The 23,878-nt window shown below is 41.0% G+C and overlaps 2 protein-coding genes across 4 annotated transcripts in view; both read right to left on the reverse strand.

Annotated features, from left to right (window-relative positions):
• Positions 1-7,959, reverse strand: part of plekhh1 (pleckstrin homology domain containing, family H (with MyTH4 domain) member 1) — a 210,329-nt gene extending 202,370 nt beyond the window's left edge. Inside the window, exons 1-2 of the mRNA XM_039786894.1 lie at positions 7,845-7,959; positions 4,562-4,663 (exon numbers count right to left, since the gene is read on the reverse strand). The gene's annotated coding sequence lies outside the window, so the exon portion shown is untranslated. The remainder of the gene's footprint in view (positions 1-4,561; positions 4,664-7,844) is intronic.
• A 2,408-nt stretch (positions 7,960-10,367) lies between these two features.
• Positions 10,368-23,212, reverse strand: tmem229b (transmembrane protein 229B). Of its 3 annotated transcripts, none has more exons than XM_039786906.1 (4): positions 23,009-23,212; positions 22,354-22,447; positions 22,116-22,260; positions 10,368-12,806 (listed from the first exon to the last, which is right to left on the reverse strand). In XM_039786906.1, the coding sequence occupies exon 4, from the start codon at positions 12,752-12,754 to the stop codon at positions 12,170-12,172; it is 585 nt and encodes a 194-aa protein (XP_039642840.1). In that variant the 5' UTR covers positions 12,755-12,806; positions 22,116-22,260; positions 22,354-22,447; positions 23,009-23,212; the 3' UTR covers positions 10,368-12,169. The 3 variants fall into 3 exon arrangements, with proteins under 3 accessions (XP_039642840.1, XP_039642837.1, XP_039642838.1); XM_039786903.1 differs by having other exon boundaries at positions 22,787-23,212; XM_039786904.1 differs by lacking the exon at positions 23,009-23,212 and having other exon boundaries at positions 22,354-22,760.
• Positions 23,213-23,878: the final 666 nt, after the last annotated feature.

Below are 23,878 nucleotides of genomic sequence, written 5' to 3' on the forward strand. Positions count from 1 at the left end.
ATACATTATCATAAACACATCCTATAATACAGTATGTATAAGACTATTAAAAGGGGCCGCTCAGCATGATGAATTTTGCTTTGACACTTTGAAGCAGCTATAATCAATATTATTTATAATAATGATGTATTAAATGACAATGTAAAATAAGTATGCACAGATGCTTGATGAACTTAGTGTGAACTATCGCCTCAATCTGCAGCTCCCCAACGGCTTTACAGAGCTTTGTAATGAGTTTCAGCTCATTGTTTAGCTGTCCGGCTGCAACTTTACGGTTTTGGTTCACTCTCAGTCTCACCGCTATCATAGCACCAATTTTGGCCACAGCAGGCAGCTGTTTTAAGAGAACCTGCTCAGCACAGACACACTTAGAAACTAGCCGGTGAACACAGTGGAGCATTTAGCAGCTAAAGACACAGATGTTTCCCTCAGGAGATGACAGAGACCAAAAACAGAGCTAAAGGAGAGTGAAATTTGGACTTCAATTCATCATGTGACTAGAAACGTGAGTCCAAACGAATGATAATGTTGCTCTGTGTCTGCTTGGTGTGTACGGTAAATAGGGAACTGTTGCTAAAAAAGTTCTTTACAACTTGTTTCCTCTGCCCCCACCTAGCCAATGAAATCAATTATTGTAGGTTTAATTACAGTACTTAGTTAGCCCCCACCACTGTAACCCACAGCTAAAGTAATACTACAGCTGTGGGTCTATTTCTATATCAAATGCCCCATCAGGTGTTGCTACACATGGCAAAAAAAAAAAAAAGGCCATGGCTTCAGAGTGGTAGGTACAGAGGCAACGAGCCAATAAGAGCAAACAGAGACTCACACACACACACACACACACACACACACACACACACACACACACACACACACAGTCACTCAAACTAATAGCATCCTGGAGTTCATCAAGAGGCCTGTGTCAGACTCAGCCACCGCCACTACTGCCAGCAGCTTGGACGCTTCACGTGGAAAACACAAACATTTCCCTCTACAGGCAAGTCCTTCTCCTACTGTCGGAAAACATGATGGGCAGATGATGAGCGTGGAGGCTTATGCAACGAGAAGCCCGGGAAGCAGTTTAGCTAGTAATACGGTTAGATTCTTATCTGTGATTGTTTGAATTATAAAATATTGTTTGTGCAGACACACACGTGTGAGTGTTTGTGCACTAGCAGCTGTCATCAGTGTAAACAGACAGGCGATGTGACAGTAATTCCGTTAAATACAGTTCGGCAATAACATGGAGGTGACAGTTTGCTTGTACCCGGAGCCAATTTGTTCCCAATGCTCCTGGCGGACCTTAGTTACACACAGAGAGGCAGGAATGAGCGGGAAAAACACCCCTTCCACCACTTCCTGCTACTATTAGTTTCGACTGGAGTTATACTGTTTAAATGTTTACTTCCTCCCTCAGCCAGCAAATAATAAAATGGGACTAATTGCTTTTAATTCAAACAGACATAAAGACACATCGGGAGCATGACAAGCCAGTCACTGCAGCTTAGGTGGTCAAATGACTGTCTGAGGTCATATTTACTGAGGAGAAACAGCCAAAGTAAAATGTGTAGTTCAGAAGGAGCCAGTACAACAGAGCCAGCCTCGACATTTGGATCCCATCAAGGCATCAAAACCAAACTATGATGACGTTAGAATGTGCTTAGTGCAAGGATTCCCACTTCAAAGTATGGAACGAGGATCCAGCCTCCAGTACAGTGTGGCGTCTGTTTGAAGCTTAGCGGACCATGTTAAGACACAACGCAGACTGGGGCCCTTGGGCCTGATGGACTGAGGGGGAAGCTGGCATCAGCTACGTTGGACAAATACGCCACTCTGATCAGTGCCCAAAAAAACGTGCATCTGCAAAAGGCCAAATGGAAAGGAGGCTGGACTTGAGATTAAGCAGGGATGACACATGTGCACACATACACATGCACACTGAAGCCCTCTGGATAGAATAGATGTTGAGTGGGACCATAGTGCACAAAGAAACCCAGATCAAGCTCCTCCTGCAGCCGTACCCCTGGACTGCAGGAGGAGCAGCAGCAGCACATTCATTTTAATAACTGCTCTTATTTTCTCTCCTGCCAGAAGCTATTACCATAATTCACACTCTGCCGCGTACCTGGAGAGCAGAGCTGCTGTTAATTGTCCTGGACACCTCGGGCAGGGAAACATCACAAGGGAGGGGGACAGGAAGGAAAACCAGCGGTGGAAAAAAGTGCTCAGATCCTGTACTCAAGTAAAAGTACTCACTTTACTGTTGCAGCTTGTCGAGGCGCTGCTAGTTTTAACTATTTTATAAACGTATACAGTTTGGTAGTATAGTCCAGTGGTAGCCAACTGAGGTGTCGGGCCCCTCCAAAGGGTCACAAGATAAATTTGGAGGGATCCGGAAATGCTCAGTGGTAGGAAAACGAAGAAAAAACAATGTCCTGCTGCACAAATGTTCTTTGGGCCTCAAACAGCTATAGTGCGTAGTTTCTGTCTCCCCCATGAGGAATTCTAAGTAATGACAACAATTCTGTCGGCGCGTCCACATGATACAAGCCTTCCGTGATCACGCTTCACCCCCGCCCGTCCTCCACACAGCCGCTACGTAGCCAAGGAGGACACGGAGGATTAAAAAAAAACACATGATGGACTCTTCAGAAGAGGTCATTATCTTCACTCGAGTTTCTGCGCGCGAAAGTCGCTGGACGACAACAATTTCTAAACATAGCTGTGCTGAGAAATACAGAGAGAGTGGTGTGGAGCGGACAGTCTTAATTAGCTTTGTAGCAACTCATTCGGCAATGGCTTGAATGTAACGGACACTCATTATTATAAAAAAGTTACGCACTAAAGCTTTAAAAGGACAATTCCGGCGCAAAATGAACCTAGGGGTTAATAACATATGTGTATCGAGTCGATCGTTCTCTGGGATCTGTTTTCATGCTAATCAAAGGTTTCTCTAGCTTGAAACAAGCTACCACAAACTGGTGGTTAGCTGCTAACGCTAGCTTTCGGGGCAGAGGGTCAATCTCTATTTTATACCACTAACAAGGCTCAAAATAGCACCACACTTCAACACTAGCATAATGAGGGTCCCTACATGCAAACCGAAGCATTGAGAACTTTGTAAGTGTACAGACAGTTTATTAAAAAGATACATTATAAAGACAGTAGCGTTCATGTTTACATGCGGGCGCCATCTTGCAAAATGAGCAGTCGAACCACAGACGCCGTGCAACCAGTAACCAGTAACATAGCTCAAACAAAGTGTTCGTGATTCGACTGCTTATGACTGTTTTCCAAGATGGCGAAGATTGGCGGTACACATACTGTATGTTATTAACCCCTAGGTTCATTTTGCGCCGGAATTGTCCTCTAAATGAAACCACGTGATTAGAGGGGAACTTTTTTAGTGGAACTGCCAACAACTCACAAGCCAAGTTTCAATACAAACTCAGTATCATTTTTAACTGAATTACTGGAAAATCTGCAAAAGAAAATTGAAATGAATGCACGTTTCCATCCACTCCTGTTATGGGAATATTAGGAGTTCGGTACGTGCATTGAGACTGACTGCTGGAGGCGTTAATTAATACAGAATCAAAGCATCACAAACATTTCCCTATTATCTGATATACTGTAATCCAGGATGTTATACATTTCTTATTTACAGTGCAAACTAAGTTGAATATACGGAAAACAGTGAGCACAGAAATAGGCAGGGCGGTGGAACATGTTGGTCTTGGCAGGTTCTCCATATTGACCTCAGGCTTAGATCCGTTTGTGTGTGTTTGAATGCTGCATGATTATGAAAAGCACTTTTAACCAGGGCTGAAAATGGTAGTTAAGTTATTAACACTATCTTCAATGGTTAACTACTTAACTGAGTTATACTACATTAGAGGCAGCTGGGAAAAGCTCCTCCTCTACACACTTCTATTTCAACATCTACTGTTGAAATAAAATACATGTAAAGCAGCGTGGGAAAGTGCTCTTCCTTCTCGTTATGCAAATCCTCGCAGGAGATAAGCCGTGACTGTTGACAAAACGGCGGGTTTTCTGGAGCACTACAGCCGGCCACATGTTCAAACTGTCAACATCAAACTGTTGTGGCTTTACCTAGGAGCCCTGCCAGATATCATGATGTGTAATTTTACTAACTGGCAGGTTGAGAGGCAGAGTGAGACGTATCCCAAATATGGACAATTTCCATTCAGGATCTGTCATTTCATAGCACATCATCGTCTCATTTCACATGCCTTGAGACAGGAAATGGATCATTAGCAGTTACCTCAGGGAACAACACCTGAGCGAAAGAAAAGATTGCTCTCGGAGTTTGTAGAAAATTATCAATTTGTCGTAACGCAAGCAATGCAGAGAGCCGTATAAAGGAAGCTTGTTGGATAAAAGTTTACTTTTGTATTTATTTCTTGTTTCCCCAAATACTTCTGTTGTGTATGTGTTGTCCCTGTTGAAGGAGCATTAGGTACTTGCATGTATTCCTGTGCTGTATGAGCTATGGCAAAATACTATTACTGTAATGTCCGTCACATGAAGGACTTACCAGCATATGCAAAGTGAAGCTCATTGTGTGGCTCGCTGCAGGGCAGGGGATGTTATTCCTCAACTCTCTCTCCCCTTATGTTCCGTCGTTTCTCTAATGTTGCTGTCAAAATAAAAGGCATGAAATACAATTTAAAAAAATGAATATCATCATAAGGAAACTACTTTCAAAAATAATTTTTAAAAGCATTAAAGACGCCCTCTCCAGACATTTTGTAAGACACATGACATGGCCTACTTTGCATGGAATAATCATCTATGTCCAATATGATTTTTCTACAAGAAAAGTTCCATTACCTGGTTAGAATTTGCTTAGATTAATTTATAGTATATCTTTCTATATTTTCATTATATGTATATTTCAACTACTGGATACAAGAGGTCTCCTACTTCACTGAAAAAGACGTTTTAGGTTTCCTCATCACGCTTGCGTAAGATGCTTATTGGACCAGTTGGACTAGTTGTGATGACACAAAAACATCTTGTACATACAGGTCTTAAACTTAGATTATATTGTTCTAAAGCTGCTTAGTTTGATGTGGTATGAATTTACATGAGAAAATAGGTGAGCAAACTTTATTCTGGAAAATAGTCAATAGTGCCAAAAGTGGGTGGGGTTCATCTTCTTCGACATCTCCGGTTTGATGCTTGGTGGCTATTTCAAGGCAAGGCAAGGCAGCTTTATTTGTATAGCACATTTCAGCAACAGGGCAATTCAAAGTGCTTTACATAAAACATTAAAGAGCAGTTAGAAAACAATTTAAAAACATTAATAAACAAATTAAAAACATTAAAAGACAAGAATAAAATTGATAGTGCAGTATAAGAATAAAAGTTACAGTGCAGTATAAGAAATGAAAGTTAATAAAATAGATTATTTAAAGAAAAGCAACATCAAAAAGATAGGTCTTTAGCTTAGATTTATTTATTTCAGAAGATTTGTTTGGAGGGTAAAGACATCCAGTACAGTAAGGTCAAGAGGAAGAAGAGTGTGTGATCAACGAGCCCACTCTCCCTCCGCCGCTAGTCCAACCCTGACTGCAGGAGGGCCTGACTGCCAGGCAGCCAACATGGGGGGAAAAAGTGACTAAAGAAGGCCTGAGTTTTCCAGCAGGATCTAAGCGAAAGACCAAGACTCTGTCCAAATCTGTGAAGGCATGAATGTGTTTCGGCAAAGGCCTGACGCATTCGCTCATTCACACGTCAAACAAGTTTCCCCTCAATGGAGGGCTCTTTCTTCGCAGGCTCTGATTCAGTGGAAATGCAAATGTTAAGGTCTTGCCCTGATTTGATGGAACTATTCATTTTGTCAACTCGCCCTCCACCTCCAAACCTCTGCTGCCCACCCCCCTCCCACCACCCACCCACCCACCACACCCTCACTGACGCTCAACAAATGCACCATGACGCTGTCACACGCACCACCACCTTCCAATGCCAAGCGGACATTCAACTGTCCAACAGACTTTAAAAACACACTATCGTGCCCTCACACCTGCACACTCACACTTAAATATCACAATACAAATATATTAAATTGAAGTTCCGATTTCTGAAGACATAATACTACAACAGAATTTTGCATTACAAGTAGGCTACTTTTACCTTTAATAATCTGTACATTTTACTTCTCTACTTTTACTTAGGTAGGAGTTTGAATGCAGGACTTTTACATTGTTAAAGAACATGTGGTCACTTTGACAGGTGAGGTTAAGACAGAGATGAAACAAGAAACATTTATTTTGACAAATATAGATATTATGTATTGTAAAAGTATCTAAATACCTCTTCCATAATCAAGTCAATCTGAGTACTTAACCCAAGATCATCAGGCGCATCAAGCCGATGCATCATCTTTTTTTACAATTTTCTTTCTTATTAAAACATGTACTGCTAAATGGGGCATCATAATTTGTAGCCAAACTGATTATTAGTCTGTTAAAAGTGTTCAGGTTTCTCCTCCCCATGTAGTTGCAATGGGGTCAGAGCACAAACTGTTAAGGGCATTTTATATTAATCCCTAGACATCTAGAGTATTCATTTGTACTTCATGTTAAGGAAACTGAAAACCTGACACTGAGAACAATGAAGTCACACAATAAAAGCCTGGTGAAACTTAAGCTTAACACACATGACAGCATGCACACAAAGCAGGCCCTAAGATCTGCCTCAGGGGAGGACACTTGTCATCTCCACATCACAGATTACAGGTTGTGAATCTCCATATTTGGAGTGCGAGTGAGTGATTGGAGGATGCACGATGAAACCACATGTTGTTAGTGCCAAATGAGGCAGGGCCACAGTAGGTCCATGCCATTAGGGCATCGGAGTGTGTGAAGCGGACACACCCTCATACAGGTAGGTAAGCATTGCTTAAGTGGAGGGCCCCGGAGCCGCAGGGGACTTGCAGCCTATTAGAGGATTTGCCAAGACACGTAAATAACCCAGATTCCCACTATCTGACACAAGGTGCGGCAGTAAGACAGGGAGGAGGTAGACATTTTTTGCTTGAGGCCTCGACTGAAAACAAATGGAGGTCTTGTCATGGCAGCATTATAATAAATGAGCTGATTTTTTTATTTTTATTATTATGCTTATAAAATGCTGGAATGGCAGCCTCTCATAAATGCATGACATGTTCAAATCAAGGAGGAGATAACATTAAATATTGACTGAAATGAGAGGGCATGTTGGTTCACATAAAACCATACAACTTTCCTGCATACCAAGTTATATTTTAAGCCAATCTTTGTCCCATTGCTTATAAAGCCCAATCACTAAAACAGCTCACTTAACAAACAAATCTATTAATGCAGACTGATGATTCAGGATCAACCTGTGTCCTCATGGTCTATGAATGTCTTTTTTGGTGAAAAGGGGCCATCATGTGGCCAAATTAAGGTCCTGCAGCTTTAGATATTACTGCCTATGTGTTTCTCTGCTGGAGCTGTATTTAGTTATTTCCTGTTATTATTTTTTTGAATGTCGTGAAATTGAAGGTTAAAGAAAAGACAACCTTTTTAGCATAACGTTATTGTTTGTTAAAATGCTAATAAAATTACTAAAATATAATAAAATAGTCAATCTTTCTAAGTTATATGCTAGCTTACTTAGCTAGCTAGCTAGCTAGCTACCAAGCTTACGAAGCTACTATGGCAACAGTTCATCAGCAGATGTTAGCTGGAAAGCTAATGTTGGTTCATGTTTAGCCCCAAAGCTAACTATCGCTTTCTCCCTATGGGTTTCTCTAAAAGACAACATAGAAAGTGGTTAAAAACACTTACCGCTGAGCTGATGGTATTGTTAGAATTCTTCAAGACTTTTTGTAATCATCGTTTGCATCGTTGCAACTCTGTTACCTATCTTATATACTGTCATGTTACCATGTTACCTATCCATCCGCCGCCATCTTTGTTTGTAATTCTGAAACAGAGGTGCAGCCTGGGAAAGGGATCAAAACTTTATAATAAGACTTTTTAAGAAACTGATGGTTACCTCTGTAACTCAAATGTATGAAAATATCTGAGAGGTGTAAACTGGAGCTTGGTAAATTATTTTTAAAAGCAGATACTCTTTCGCATAACATAACAGGGGAATATGTTATGCAAACCCGTTATTATTACAAAAAAATATAGATCACACCTATGTATCAAATATAAAATTGGCTTAATGTTAAAGAATAATGTCGGTGAGAATGGTAACGGAAGGAAATACCCCTATATGTACATATGGATCATGTTTCACCACACTTGTGAAAAAAAAATTGTCGAAATAATGTGGGGATGTCTTTAAGCTAAATACTAACTGGGTCACAAATGTCTGTACAAACTTTCTTGACAATCTGTCCAGTGGTTTTATTAGATATTAGATATTTCAGTCTGGCCCAAAGTGGAGAAATATTTTTGTCACAAAAAGTATTGCAAAAACACAACAACAGATCAGCTGGGACATTTTTTTAACACCTATGTATCTAAGGGTTATTGAAAATGTGCTGTCTGCACACAGAAAATAAATGGTTTCCAAAACACAGGTTTTATGATCAAATAAATACATTACTCATACATTAATGCCAAAAAGTTTGATAAATCATACATGGCACATGATCAAAGTGAGTGATATTACGGTACAGCCATTTCACTAAAAACCTGCACGTTAATTAAAAAATAATATACAGTACATGGGGGCTAATAATCACTTGGATAAAATCTGTTTGCAGGAGAAATTGAAAACCTTTGGACACATGCAGCCTGGTAAAAATAGCAGAGAATCAGTTCCGTTTTCATGCACATGTACATACAGAGAACATGTCTCTGTAAAACACGCAATACATACCTGATACTCCTTCATTCATATATTGCAGAGAACAAATACACTTTATTTTGCATGTTCTTTGTGATTTGTCTCATTAAAGCAGTAGAATTGGATAAAGACATTAGCTGCATACCAGTTCTCATAATGTTGTTGAGTAGATTTTAAAGAGAAAAAGTTAACAGCTGAATAATCATTGCTGGGTCAGAAGCCTCTATTGCTTTTAAGCTTGTTGATTCATGTATGAAATTAAATAATAATAATAAACAAACAAACATCTTTCTGTTTTTGATCCTAATAATGATTATGGGCCATCAAGTGTCTTATGTGTTGCCCCATGTTTAATAAAACGTTTGTTCTAGCTGCAGTTTTCAATGTATCCACTGGGTGGCAGCAATTTATCTGTCATGTGGAACTGAACAGCATCCTGCCATCCACCCTCTGGACTCACAGGGGAGACAGTGAGGGGGAAAACACAGCACGCCATTGCAGCCACAATGATGAAGGTCACATAGTCCAGTAGTGTCATGGAAACACAGATTTTGATGTTTTTTTTTGTTGTAGTTGCATTTGTTCAGTTGAAATGAAAAGCTGAGGTCAACTATTGTCAGCACAAAATGTTTTGATTGAGTCAACAACATAAATGGTCCTCCTGAGGAATCAGCGACCATGTTTCCATTTCATGTATGAGGTCAATCCCCCGGTACCTTGGAGTCACTGTAAAAAGGGAAGTGTCCGACCTGTTTTATGCCTGACCCAGTAGCACCAGACCCACCGACTCATGCTGAAAACATTACGGTCAACTTCTGTGCGCATAAAGGTGAGTGTACAGTCCTTGATCTTAACACTCATAGCACAGGAAGTCGCAGGATCAACATTAAGAGTAACAACACCAATGGAAATAAGCATCAGGGGCGTCGGACTGGGGGGAAAAAGGGGACTGAGTATCATGTGAGGAGGGCCCAAAAAGATGCTAGAATGAATAGCTGTGGATGCGGGGAGGGGCCCATAGAAAATGCCTTTCTATAGGGCCCAGAATTTTGTGCTACGCCCCTGATAAGCATTGTTTGCATTATGCATGTTTCACCTGATTGGAGTACAAGAGTCTGGATGTTGCAATGTATCTGACTTTAGACTAGTTTGTGTCATATTATGTTTGAAAGTTGTAGATTGTGTCAGCTGTCAGTCAAAGTCCAGTCAAATATCACAAAGGCCATTATTCACCAAGAAACCAAATCAATTGTGACTTCATTAATGTTGGAAAGAAATGAGCAGCAAATTACTTGTTATGTCAGGAGAAATGTGAGGGTTTCCTTTAATTAATGAAATAATCACCACACTCTGCTACATATTTCCTCACACACATTTCCTTCCTTCACACACTTTTTAAAGCTTTAGTGCGTAACTTTTTGATATTAATAAACATCCGTTACATTCAAGCCATTGCCAAATGAGTTGCTACAAAGCTAATTAAGACCATCAGCTCCACACCACTCTCTCTGTATTTCTCAGTATGACTATGTTCAGAAGATTGTGGCGTCCAGTGACTTTCGTGCGCAGAAACTCGAGTGAAGATAATGACCTCTTCTGAAGAGTCCATCATGTTTATTTAATCCTCCGTGACCTCCTTGGCTACAAGGGACTAAGTGGAGGAGGGGTGGGGCGCGTGCGCGATCACGGAAGGCTTGTATCATGTGGACGTGCCGACAGTTTTATTGTCATTACTTTGAAATTCCTCAAGGGGGCGACAGAAACTACGCACTATAGCTTTAAACTAACTGTAATGCAAATCGAGAGGGGTCATGAAAAATGGGGTGAAAATGTGGGACCAACAACACTCTGATGGGCATAACTTGTGAATGTGGCGTTTGTTCCTAAAATGTATTTTCAAGTTAAAAAGCTCAAATATGGAAACCTGACGTGACACCTAAACTACTTGTCATTCTGTGTCACTCAAAATTTACTATTGCTACTTTATTAATGAACAAACACTTTTTTGATCATGTGGCAACTGGCATAATAAAAAAAAAAGAAAAAAAAAAAGAATCAAAGCAAAATTTGTATGATTTGACTGATTGATTTCCAATGATTGAGAATAAGGATGAGGCTTATTTGACCCCAGCAGATCTGAGATGACATTAAAGCACACAAAATGGACATCCAGACATGGAAAGTTTTTAGGAAAACGGAAAAAAATTATCAAGAGGTTCGGCGCTTTATGCTGCAGCTCATGACTCAATCATTGCCATTAACAGAAAAGCGCCCTTGCTGGTATGGCAAATGGACTGCATATATTTAGCGCCTTTAAATATCTCAAATTAGCCTTCACGCACGCGCACACGCACACACACACACACACACACACACACACACAGCAGAGAAGCTGCCATGCAAGGCTGTGAACCTGCTCAGCGCAAGCAGTTTGGGGTTTCGGTGTCTTGCTCAAGGACACTTCAACGTGCTGTCAGGAGGAGACAACCAGGAATCGACCATAACTGGCCGACCCCCCCACACACCAGCAGCAGACTGAGTACTGACAGACTGAGACGTACTACAGTACGACTGCTCAATGAGCTTTGTAGAAATGTATATTATATTGGAAGACAACTTTTTTTTTCATGCATCGTTTCCCCAGACATTGTGGGTATTCACTAAAAACATTGTTCATGATGTACGCTGACACACGGAGCCTCAGGGTGGACGGTATGTTTTTAAAGAGATTTGTGTAGCTACATTACTACAGTACTTTGATTAATACTAAAGGACAATATGTACATTTTAAAAAGAATGTGTTACAGCTGTAGCTACTTTTTATGATTACTATGCAGCAAGCTTTCTGCTTTCAGATAGACTGATGTGCCCTTGAAAAACAGAAATATTTATTCTTCTAGTTCTTGAATTTGTTCCTTCGCGGGATGATAACACTAATCTTTGCAACAGTTCCCCACCCCCCTCCCGAAAGTGTAATCCTGGACATTCAAGACCTTGATCTACTCAAGGCCAACCCCGCATAGAAATCGGTGGGTGCGTTATGAGATGCAGCAAACACAGCAACATGGAGTTATTGTGCCTCTGTTGACAGTAGAGAGAGAAGTGAGTGATTTGGGCATTTAAAGCCTCAGTTAGGTTTTGTTTTCTGGCTGTTCGGATACTCTGCACACCAGCCCAGTGCACATTGCTGTCCATTTGTCTTCACCCCAGACAGTTAATGGGGGAGGACTGCTTATTAAAAGGGGCTGAGAAGGGTAGAGGAGGTGTAGCAGGGCAATTGGGCTGGTTTCCGATTTAGTTTTTCCTTCATTCATTCTCCTTTAAGGTAGCCATTAGCATCATTTGCCATCCCTCTGCCCCCCTCTCTCCTTCTCCCACCACCCGCGGTTCCTCCTGTCCCGGCATCCAACTGATTGTTTGACCAACCGTCCTCGGGCCCCTTGTGGAATCGCAGCCGAAGCGTTTTCCGGATAACAAAGCGCTCCACGGTGAAGCTGGCGCAGAACCAGGGCACGGCGTACTCGGCTGTGATCAGTCCCATGAAGTTGTAGCGGAACTCGGAGTAGTCCCAGGGGCAGGCGTTGAACTGGCGCAGCAGCAGCCCCGTGCCAAACTCCCACAGGTACGTCCATGAAGTGTAGATGATGCAGCGCAGCAGCACGGGGCAGTGGCCGCGCAGCTTCAGGTACATCTGCTCCACAATAAGGATGCAGGTGCCGTAGATGAAGAACGCCCACACGCTGGTCACGCCAGGGAACTTCCAGTTGCAGTTCACCACAAACTCCCAGGCGGCTGTGAACATGACCTCGCAGAAGTAGCCGTGGATGGCGTAGAGGTACCAGCGTGACAGCGCTGTCAGAGGTACAGGAGCCTCTGGGGTTTCCACGGTCACCATCTTTCCTCTTGCTTTCACGCAAATTTTCTATCTGTGATAACGCGATGCAGGTCTGAGGAGAAAGTAGCGAAAGAAAGGTGTAAGAAAGAGACTCAAAGGCAGCACGGTACAATATCATCAACTCCATCAAACTTCATTTTAAATTCATAAAATCAAACCCCATTTTTGATACTTTTGATATTTCTTTCTGAAATAGACATTTAAAGGTCCCATGGCATGACAATTTCACTTAATGAGGTGTTTTAACATTAATATGTGTTCCCCCAGCCTGCCTACGGTCCCCCAGTGGCTAGAAATGGTGATAGGTGTAAACCGAGCCCTGGGTATCCTACTCTGCCTTTGAGAAAATGAAAGCTCAGATGGGCCGATCTGGAATCTTGCTCCTTATGAGCATACGATATGTATTGATATTTTCAAGGATTAAATCGATTACGATCCAGATCGATGTATCGTTAAACCCTATTATTTTGTGGCAGAGTTCGCCATTTCCGCATGAAAATGATGCAGCATGTAATACAGCGTTAACTAATGGGGATCCTATAAGAAACTGAACTAAGTTACTGATAATTAAAACTGAACATTCTACTGCTACTGCTTCACATTTAAAGCGTTCAATTGGCGAAACATGGAGTGACTTTTATTGTGAAGAAGCTAAATCACAGGAAATGTATATGTCACCTCTGTAAATGCTAACCATGGTTGTTAATCAAAAACGTGTCTACAAAACAAGACAAGTCATTTTCTATATTTTTGACAGCGGCTCAGTTTTACATATTGCAGGCCAAAAAAAAAAAAACAGCCCCAGTGAGCTGTAGATAAAGAGCACACCTCCAACTCCTCAGCAAGTAACCAAATCCTCTTACTGTGTCCTGCTGTTGTGTGAAAAACTACTTATGCTGTGCACAGCATGAAATCATCACGGTTGCTCATGACATAATGGAAAAAATATAGATCATTGACGGACTACTTTATTATTTTTTTTTGTTGGGCTGTACTGTAAACGGATACACCAGTTGATCTTCAGTTAAAAAGGTAGCTGTTTGAGTGTCTGCGGTCGTATTTAACCACACTTGGCCAGTAACCACGGGTGTCCCCAAATCAACCAGGGCTGAAATCTTAAGGATTACAACTTCTATTGCAAATGATGCCTAGCCAAAAATTCAATTAAGGACAGGGCAATAAACACTTCAGGAAGATGAAATTAGAGACAGCAGGACTTCAGAGGACTTTAACTCTATGGCCTTCCCTCACTTGATGCTATTTACTGACTGACTGAGGGGGTCTCTTATGTAAGGTATAGCTTTATCATCTGACTGCCTACATCATGTGCTCTTTTTCCAAATCTCGCAGCTTGACACACACAGGCTTTGGTATCAGGTGTCAAGAGGCCCACGCAGGGTTGGATCCTTCCTCTTCTTTCTTTATCACACCGCATGTCTAATAAAAAACACTGAAAGCAAACAGCATCATACAGAGGAGTTCAAAGACCACACGGTTGAGAAGGCCACTGAGTGTATATCTTCTGCTAAACAATGCCCCCAGAGGAAACTGTGTCACATCAGCAACCATTATACAATGGATCATAACCGCTCTGCAAAATACAAGCTCAGAGTAAGGTTAGGAGTACAAAAGCTTGTTTGAAGAACAAGAGCCGGTTTTTTGGCCTCTTTTTGACTTCAAAAGGCTGGCTGTGGCCCAGAGTGGGCCCGTGGGGATTAGCACATTTCTCCCAAAACAAGGAACAAGGGTTTCATGTGAGGAACTGTGATGGATAACTGACCTCCGTTAACCCCTTATACCATCTTTTCACTGCCTGCCTGAGAAACTCTCACTCTTTCATCCATCCAAGCACACCTGGGTCAAACGAGGTTTTGCTCAATATTTTAAGCATTATGCTTTATCCTGCGGAGAGAACTGGATGGAGTAAAATGGGTTTACTACATCAGAAACATCTACAATTAGCTGCCTGTTATAGTAAAGAATGCTACATGCTGCCTTTTTTTTCTCCCCATCCACTTTCCTTTCCTTTTTTTTTACAATTCAATTCTCCTTTTCTTTTTCCATCGCCTGCACCATTTGATCAACACTCAGCCCACTAGTACCCCATGTAGCGTTTTACTTCCTGGAAAAAGAGATTTCAGACTCATCCGCTGCTGAAAATCAACATTTCACAAAATCTGTTTTGTATGTCTTTCTGTTTATGTTAGTCCTTTCATTTTAGTAGCTTCATATAGCAAGATGTGATTTCTTTTTCTTTTTTTTTATTATTATTTATTGGGGCATTTTCGGCCTTTATTTTTGACAGGACAGATGAAGATGTGAAAGGGGAGAGAGAGGGGGAATGACATGCAGCAAAGGGCCACAGGTCGGAGTCAAACCTAGGCCCGCTGCGTTGAGGAGTAAACCTTTATATATGGGCGCCTGCTCTACCAACTGAGCTATCTGGGCTCCAAAGACGTGATTTCTAACTGCAAGCATGCAAGTTTTTCTCCTACACAAAATTTTACAAATTCTTTACAAATGTTCAATATCCATAAATCATGTCCACAATGTGTTTTGACATGTTACGTTTATTTTTGCTCTAACATCATTACAACATTATCAGGGATGAAATACAACAAAAGTCCTTGGCCGGACTGAAACCCACGTTGCTGTGATGACATGATCAGCGTCTTAAAACCGTAAGCTAAAATTTTAATAAAAAAAGTTGTAAAAATAGAAAAAAACCTAAGCTGCCAGGATGCCCCCACTTACCCTTTCTGTGTGTATTAAGGCATAGCTATTGACTTGCTGCCTCGGCATGAAACAGTTCACACACTGGGTGCTTTTTGATTCTGTTGTTGTTGTTGCTGCTACTGTAGTATATCGCCCACCAACCCACATTGGCCCTGTGTATTGATCAGCAAGGTTCCTGCCAGCTCTTGCTGCGGCAGCCCACTTCGCCATCGCACTGTATTGAACCCCGCTACGGGACATCGCAGTGGGATGGGGTTCAGAATAGCGAATGTGACAGAGCTGCCTGCTTTGTAAACCTCCCGATCACCAAGGGAGGACACAACACAGGCAGGGTGCTGCCTGAACTGAAAGGGAGGGAAGTCTAACCACCAGGGGTTTGCTCGAGGACACAGAGGGAAGACACCAACTGAGTGTGTGTTTTTAAATGAAACAGAAAGATTAAGAGCGAGATAGAGAGAGAGAAAGGGAGTGTACGAGAACAAGCTTTAAGGGTCTGTCAGTTAGACACTCCTCCGGCTGCAGGTAAACAGACACAAGCACAAAGAAACACACCATTATGAAGGGTCAGCAAAGGTTGCATACAAAAACCAAAATACTGTGCCGACAGCTGCTGAACTCTGACTTTGTGATTAAATCAGAAACCTAACCCATTGCTGACCTCTCATCATGCCATAATCCCTGTCAATGTACTGCAGCTCTCTGGCTCTGGCACAGATCCAAGGTCTATGCAGACTTTTGGAAGGTCACTTTGGGCGGCTGCAGCGCGGCGTATAGAAAGCAGCAGTATCCAATGCGGTTAGGTGACCTAAGCCCTGCTTTATTTTCAACAATTCTGCTTGTTGAATCATCGTTTAAGTCATTTATCAAGCAAAAGTGCTAAATATAGGTTCCAGCTTAGGATTTGCTGCTTTTCTCTGTTTTATATTTATTAATAAATTGATTTTAAAAAAAAGTTTAAATCTACAAATTAATCAGTATTTCAAATAATAATGTACCCATGCAGGACTACTGCCCTGAAATCTGACAGCTGCACATAAAGTAAGAGTCACCACTTATTGATGCTGAACACATTTTCTTGTTTGTGTGTGTGATGGGCAATTGATTGAGTGATTGACGAGAAGTGTGTGTGAGTGTGTCAAGTGAGGAAAAGCGGGGAGCAGGTGAACTTTCCGAGGCAGCACAAAATAAATTGATCCGATCAATTGCGAAGACAGATCAATTACCCCTAAAACAGCGAGCTGGCTCTAATCCTAAACAGCATCACGTCTCCGTCTCCATCTGGAGCAGGTCTTATAAATATAAATAGAGTTGTAATCCCCTTTACCCAAAATATCATTGAAAAAAACAACTAATTTATTCAACGTGTCGTCCAACCACATCTCAGGACAAAAATATTTAGAACTGTTCCCAATGGTCACACTCACAGGCAGGACGAAAAGCCTGTTGTCACAGAGCGGGTCCTGCCGCACTAATCGCTTTAAAATCCGCACTCTTTCTTACATGAATGCATGACGTTGCACTTGTTTTTTTACACACAGAAAGCGTTGGAAGTAGTTGTGGGGAAAATACTCCGACTCCCACTCCGAAATCTAGATATTCCCCCAGAGACACATATAGTATCCGAGTTATCGCAAACAAGTACGGCTGATGATAGAGTAGAAGAGACGCCATGAGGGCTAAGACTAAAAGCCTGGAAACGGCACAGCCAAAGAGCCTCATATAACTTTATAGTAGACATCCTTTCTATATCTGCAAGGTGAAAGCCTGAACAAAACAAGCAGAGTGGTGGGGGAGGAGGGCACTATGTACAAAGAGTGATAGGACAGAGCTGCACTCTGAAGGGTTTATATCCAAAAGGCTCTATTGATTTGTTACCAGAGATTCATAACTCTTTGTCCTTAACATTGTATAGAAGATGTAAACGTTTTTTATACTACCCTTTAAAAAAGAACTGTCATGTTGCCAATCCAATCCCAACGGGTTGGCCTTGGGATTCTAACTTTATCCAACAAATCAGGTATCAGTCAGACACTGGACTCAGTTTTTTTTTTTAAATGACAAAATGGGGGTAAGAAATCAAGGTACTGTAATATGAATAATATTGTAATAACATTTGAAATCTCCTGGGATTTAGTTATTGTAATGTTGAAATACATGGTAAAGGTATTTAAGCAACTATTTAAGTGTTATTTTTAGAATATATACTTTTCTGAACTTAAAATATTGTATATTCACATTACAAATAACTACAAATAAAGTTTTCCCAGGGCGTCCTGGTGGTTTAGGGCTTTAAGAAGAATGTAATCCCAACATTCCCGGTTTTAATCCAGCGAGATCCCTCCTCTCTCTCCACTCATTTCCTGTCTCCCCTCATCTATCCACTATCAAAATAAAAGGCACAAATTCCCGAAAGAATATAACAAATATACCCAAAAGAAAGGAAGACAACAAAGTGTTCCCTAAAGCACCAATAGCAAAATGTGTTAAAATGTCACAATATTTGACAATATGTCGTATCGCCCAGTGCTAATTACCATCTGGATATTTATCTGTAAATAGTTTCTAAATGACATGTTCTGTATTACATCAAGCTATATACCTCTAATGTGACATTTAATTAAGTACACCATTATAGGATATTTTAATACCGCTGAATCTAAATATCTTTTCATATTGTTTCTCTCAAGACCAAGGTATAAAAAACAACAAAAACATAATTGTAAATAAAAGCTGTATGGGTTTATTGGTATATGAATGAAAGATAAGGAATAACTAAGGTATACAAATACAAACATGGTTTGGTTTCACATGGGAACTCAGTATCAGCCGATATCCTGACTATTTTACTGTAGGTGTTTGGATGGAGAGGAAAAATGTGATAGGTGCAACTTAATGCTTGTAATAAGGATGTGGGCCCAGATATACAGGAAAAGAAGTGGTTGGTATGATGTGTTGGGGGAGGGGGTTTCCTAAACTATTCAACCATCCGACATGCAGTTCTGGTGAAGCGTAGTGGCAGCTTAAGGTGTCACTTTCTGCTGATGTTAGAACAAAACCTCTCGGTCGTTTCGACTTGATGGTATATTGCAAAGTCTGTTCACTCTTCCATATGGTGCCTCGTCTTTGGGGCCGGGTGCACACTGTGCTGCAATCAACTCTGACTTTTAATCTATTCTGGTCTTCTGTTGTACCTCTTCTTCTCTATCTCTGTCTCTGCCTGCCCGTCTGTCTGTCTCTTAATCACCCAATAAATATCACAAAATTACCTTTTAACAAACTGACCTTTAAAGTTCAAACCTTCTCTAAAAGCATCTTCTCTTTCCCTCTATCTTTCTCCCTATATTAGTCCCCCACACACTACAGCTTTTGAGCTCTTTGCAGTTTAATAAAAGAACCTAATGGTTCTGAGACACCAAGGAGATTGTCAGCCAGCGGCCAATAAAAGGGCAAACGTACAACGAGATACATAACTACTTGTTTAGGTATATTTATTTCAACATAAACCTGTCTTTTAAAAATATCTACATACTGTACCTACACATTACAAAATAAAGTAATAAAATAATGTCCTATAAATTAAAGTCATTAAGACTGTAAACCTCTCTCTCTCTCTCTGTACCGTGGTTGGTGCTAGACTGACAACTGAGCGCCTTAGCAAGCAAGCTAGCTAACTAGCAGGCCACTAAATTACTAATATTTAACAACTTAATGTTTCATTCACACACTCTTGTCACAGTCTAAGAAAGCACAGTGCTATCACCAGATGAGTGACAACTTGTTCGGCTCATTTTCTGTAACCAGTGTAGCTGCCTCTTAGTCCCTCCGCTTCCATACAGCAGCGAGACTATTTGCTGAGAGTACAGATGACAGCCCAGGAGATGGACAATCTGGTTAAACCATGTCCAGGTGGCTCACCGCCGCCTGCTGGCATGGAGAGTTACAGTATTTCCTCTCACGCAGGCACAGAACGTACATGCTAGTTGGTCTTTAGCAGTGTTCACGCGCAACTTTTTGGCCAAGACACAGGCGACGTGGTGCGACGCCATAGTTGGCCTTCGTCACCACTAGATCTTTGCCATCTGCTTGGTGTGTCTGCACCTTAAAGGCTCTGACACACCAATCAGACGGCCGAACGACGGCAGAAAAGGCAGTCGGACTGATCAGATGGCTCCCGTCTCCCAAAAAAGGGTCTCGGAACACACCAAAGTGACGCCGACTTGAGCGTATATTCTGCACATGCGTGAGATGTAATACGTCTCCATAACAGCAGGCGGTGCTAATCTGTATTGTCGCCCAAAAAATGAAAACCGGAAATGACGGAGCACGCTGTCGATTCAACAAGTCGAATCGGCCAAAATGAAGGCCGATGGCTGCTCCGACTGACGACGGCACGGAACACACCGAACAGACTTGAGTCACCGACCTCGCCAGACTGTCCGACAGACGATAATCGGGTTGGTGTGTCAGCGCCTTTAGACATGGAAGCTAAGCCCTTTGTCCTGATTAGCACGTGGGTCATGCCCCATAGATTAAAAATCTTGGAGCAGCTACAGAGAAAGCAGGAGATTTACTGACATGCTCATCATGCTGCAGTGGAGAGTAATGCCTCTAATGGAGGGATGCATGCGCCTGTTAATGTGTTATCAGACAAAGAAGCTTTATAATCAATCATTGACAATGCATAATTGATGCTGGCTGCTCTGTGAAGGTTTAAGTAACAAAAGATCTTTGAAAAACAAAAGAGCTTTTGAGCTAAACAGTCACCTGCTTTGAACAAAGTGAGATATTTAGCATGCTGTTTAGTGTTTTTATGTGTACCCAAAGTCTAAAAGGTGCAGGAACCTCTTTTAAAGCAAATACAAAATCACTGTTATAAAAATGAATATACTTTTTTCCCATATAAACAAACGTTTTTAATAAGGACCCTCTAAATTTGGTTATTAAAGAATGGTGACCAATATACTGTATGTACTGTAAATAAATATTTTTCTGCTAAAAAAAAACTTCCTCCAAAGTCCTCTTTGGCGAAAATATGCTTGCTTTTATTCTTTATATTATGGAGCATTTTGTACCTGTATTGGAACAGTGCAGCAGTACAGACAAAGTAAATTCCCTCACACACCTACAGGAGAAATTAGGTTTGGGGAAGTAACTTCTTCCCCTCAACAACAACTATGTGTGTGCCCTTACTGTCTCAATGGGAAGTTCCTACTAGAGGTCTTCAGCACATGTACAAACAAACAAAAAACTTTAAACTGTAACTGAATTAATGAGAAACTTAAACAGTGCTTTTATAGGTTAGTTTTGTACTGAACTGAACATGACAGCCTGGAGCAGAAGCAGCCTGGCAATATATGGTGCTTGTGTGTGCACAGTCATGCGACCACTGAGCTGAGGGGGGGTGGGGGGGGGGAAGTGAACAAACTACACAGTCAGTGGCTATGAATCTTTGAACTGAACAAATTATTTGAATCAGCAAAGCGATTTGTGATCTCCACCTCTATTCTCACTCACACACTGGAACATTTTGGTTTGGAAACTCCTCTGCCTCAACAGTGACCTTTTATGTGCCTTTAACCTGCTGTACAAATGGGCATTCCCAACATACCCTATATGGTCTGTTATAATAAGAAGCAGGAACTGAAATAATTGCATGATTGCATTTTGACAGGCCTATACTTAACACTAAACTAACTTCGACCAAGTGTCCACACAGCTGATTTTTATTTTTTTTAAACCAGTGCTTGTTATGGGGTCATTTTGAGGCTTGTGCGTGGGTTATAAATAGGTCCAAAATGTCAATACAGTCTGTGTAAAGCTAAGGGGGAATATGAGCTACCATGGCAGCAGCAGCACGGATTATTTCACCCCAAAGGATAGTGAACTGCAGGCCTTATATGGAATAAATCAATGAGGAATTTTGGAAATCCAACCCACAGCCACATATAGCACGATTTTTTGCGTCCATAAATGTGACCAATAAATGAAATAATGATAGTAATGAATAGCCTCTGTAGATAAAACTCCACGGGATGTAATTACATTAGATGGCCAAAATCATCATGTTTTGTCCCACGGGCCAGTGCGCAGGCCCGGCTTCCGGGACTCCGCTGCAGCATCACGCCTCCTTCCCACTGAGCAGTGCGGTACGGTTATCCTCTACCAATAATTTAAAAAAAAGCCCTCTGAAATCTGACTAAGGCGACTTGGAAACACTTCTATCCCTTGCAAAGCATCATTGAAATGTACAAGACACAATTACACACACACATAGTCATCTTTCTGAGCTTATATCGACAGTGCCAAATGATGAGGGATGCATCCTGTTTTTTAACCTTATGTGCAGCTTTTTTACTCTGCATTGATTACAGTGCATTTAATTTGCGACACAGTAAAAAAAATAAAAAATACGCTTGTAAAGCTGCCAACTTGCAAGCAAGCACTCATTAAGGATGACCGAACGCTATTTCCAATTTAGCTAGGTAAGTTAAGAAAACACAGTATATAATTTAAAAGCTTTAGAAACACAATGAAAAGCCATGCTAACATGTTGGCTACATCGGCTCCAGCAGACAGACATGAATCATCCTCAGTGCAGTTTTTTTTTTATTTATTTATTTTTTACCTTCAGATTAAGCTCGGCGGTGTCTCCCTCAGCACACAGGCCAGCGGATCAAACACATCACCCGGGGATATTGTCCAGGATGTCGCGGTGCTTGGTCTGCAGCTCGTCTGTTTCCCCGGCTTCTCCTTCCTTCACGGTGTCTCTGCTGTCCGGTGGAAATTGACACATTTTACTTCACTGCAGCAGCAGCAGAAGCAGCAGCAGCAGCAGCAGCAAATGCTCAGACGGACTCACGCACTTTTTGCATCCTTGATTTAACCATTTCTTCACCGCAGCTCAGCGTGCAGACATCCAGACTGGTAGTTACTTGGCTTAAAGTCCCCTCAGTCAGTCTGTGTAGTCCCAAAGGACGTTGAGCGAGCATAGTTAATATTTAAGCACAGTGGCCACCCAAAAAGTTAAACAAATAACATTAACGTTAAGCATAGTGGAGAATAAATGACTCACGGTAACACTGTACTTTAAACTCATAATGTAGCTAGCTAACTGTAAGCAGATGTATGGACACTGACACAAGAATAGTTTGACATGTTGAGAATAACTCTAATTAAAAACTAAAATACCTGTTCTTTCGATATGAACCTAACGTTAGCTTACAGCCACAAGACAGTAACGTTAGCTAGTTTAGCTTAGCATAAAGACTGCGTCCAAAAGGAACAAAAAACACCTACCAGCAACTTTGAAAGCTCACGAATTAGCTAACAGGTTATATCTCGTCCGTTGAATATGTATAAAAGCGTAGTGTAAAAATAACATTTTTGTTGGTTTTATGGGCAGTTATGTGCTGGACTGGACAGGTTGCCAGGCAGACAGCCGTTTTTCCGCTTTCTACCCGACTAGCTACTATTTAGGGAGGCACATTGCATTCACAAAAGAAAAATGAAACACTTTACCTTGTAATCTCGCCAAAATCTTCTTGTTGAAGCAAGCTAGCATGTAGAAATAGCCACGGCTAGCCTTGGTCAAACAAAGCTAGCTAGCTAATTTTACTTACTTTTTAGCGGTTTCCTGTAATTGACATGTAGGATAATGATTGCCATATAGCTAGATTTCATGTTTAGTGTGGTTAAGCTAGCTATAGTTAATAATAATAATAGTTTAATATATTGTTTTCATTGTAATTATTACAAAATGGTTAAAAAAAAACGTTTAATATTGATAGGGCCTACTGTTTTCCCTATTGCTCTTGGAAGTGTTATCAACCATTTACCAATTATTTCTGCTTATAAAAGCTAAATAGGTGGTTGGTTAAAATGAAGTGTTACCACATTTTTCAAAGTAAATTACTGGATTACTAACATTTATAATTTATTTATATTTATGTTATTTCTGTTTAATAACTAGAACATATTGTTAAAAGCGGCTAAACATTGCACAAACATCCCAACAGGGGACATTTAATTTTACCTGGTTGTAAGAAATGTGCCTTTAAAGCTCAAAGCAGCTAAAGTTAGGTTATTACTGCCCTCATTCACATAATTTTCTGTGTCTCACTCTCAAGGTAGCTAATTCTGACTTGAATTTCTAGCTCAATTATATGAAATTCTCATAAAACGTACACAATCATAGCACACATTTTTCATTGTTCCTGTTCAGACATATTTTTTTCAAACTTTCGAAGACTTCCTGTTTAACTACACTTTCAGATATTTGTAGTTTGCCGTTTGAGTTGTGAACCTTCACACATATCCAGTGACACAAGTATAGGTGACACCTGCGCCAATAATAATGTATCTTTTCCGTGTATCTTTGTTTTAGAAAGA

The sequence above is a fragment of the Perca fluviatilis genome, chromosome 20 (genome assembly GCF_010015445.1).
Source record: "Perca fluviatilis chromosome 20, GENO_Pfluv_1.0, whole genome shotgun sequence".
Lineage (NCBI taxonomy): Eukaryota > Metazoa > Chordata > Actinopteri > Perciformes > Percidae > Perca > Perca fluviatilis.

Excerpts from the sequence above, each read along its gene's own strand:
- tmem229b (XM_039786906.1), bottom strand. The coding sequence starts at position 12,754 with ATGGTGACCGTGGAAACCCCAGAGGCTCCTGTACCTCTGACAGCGCTG.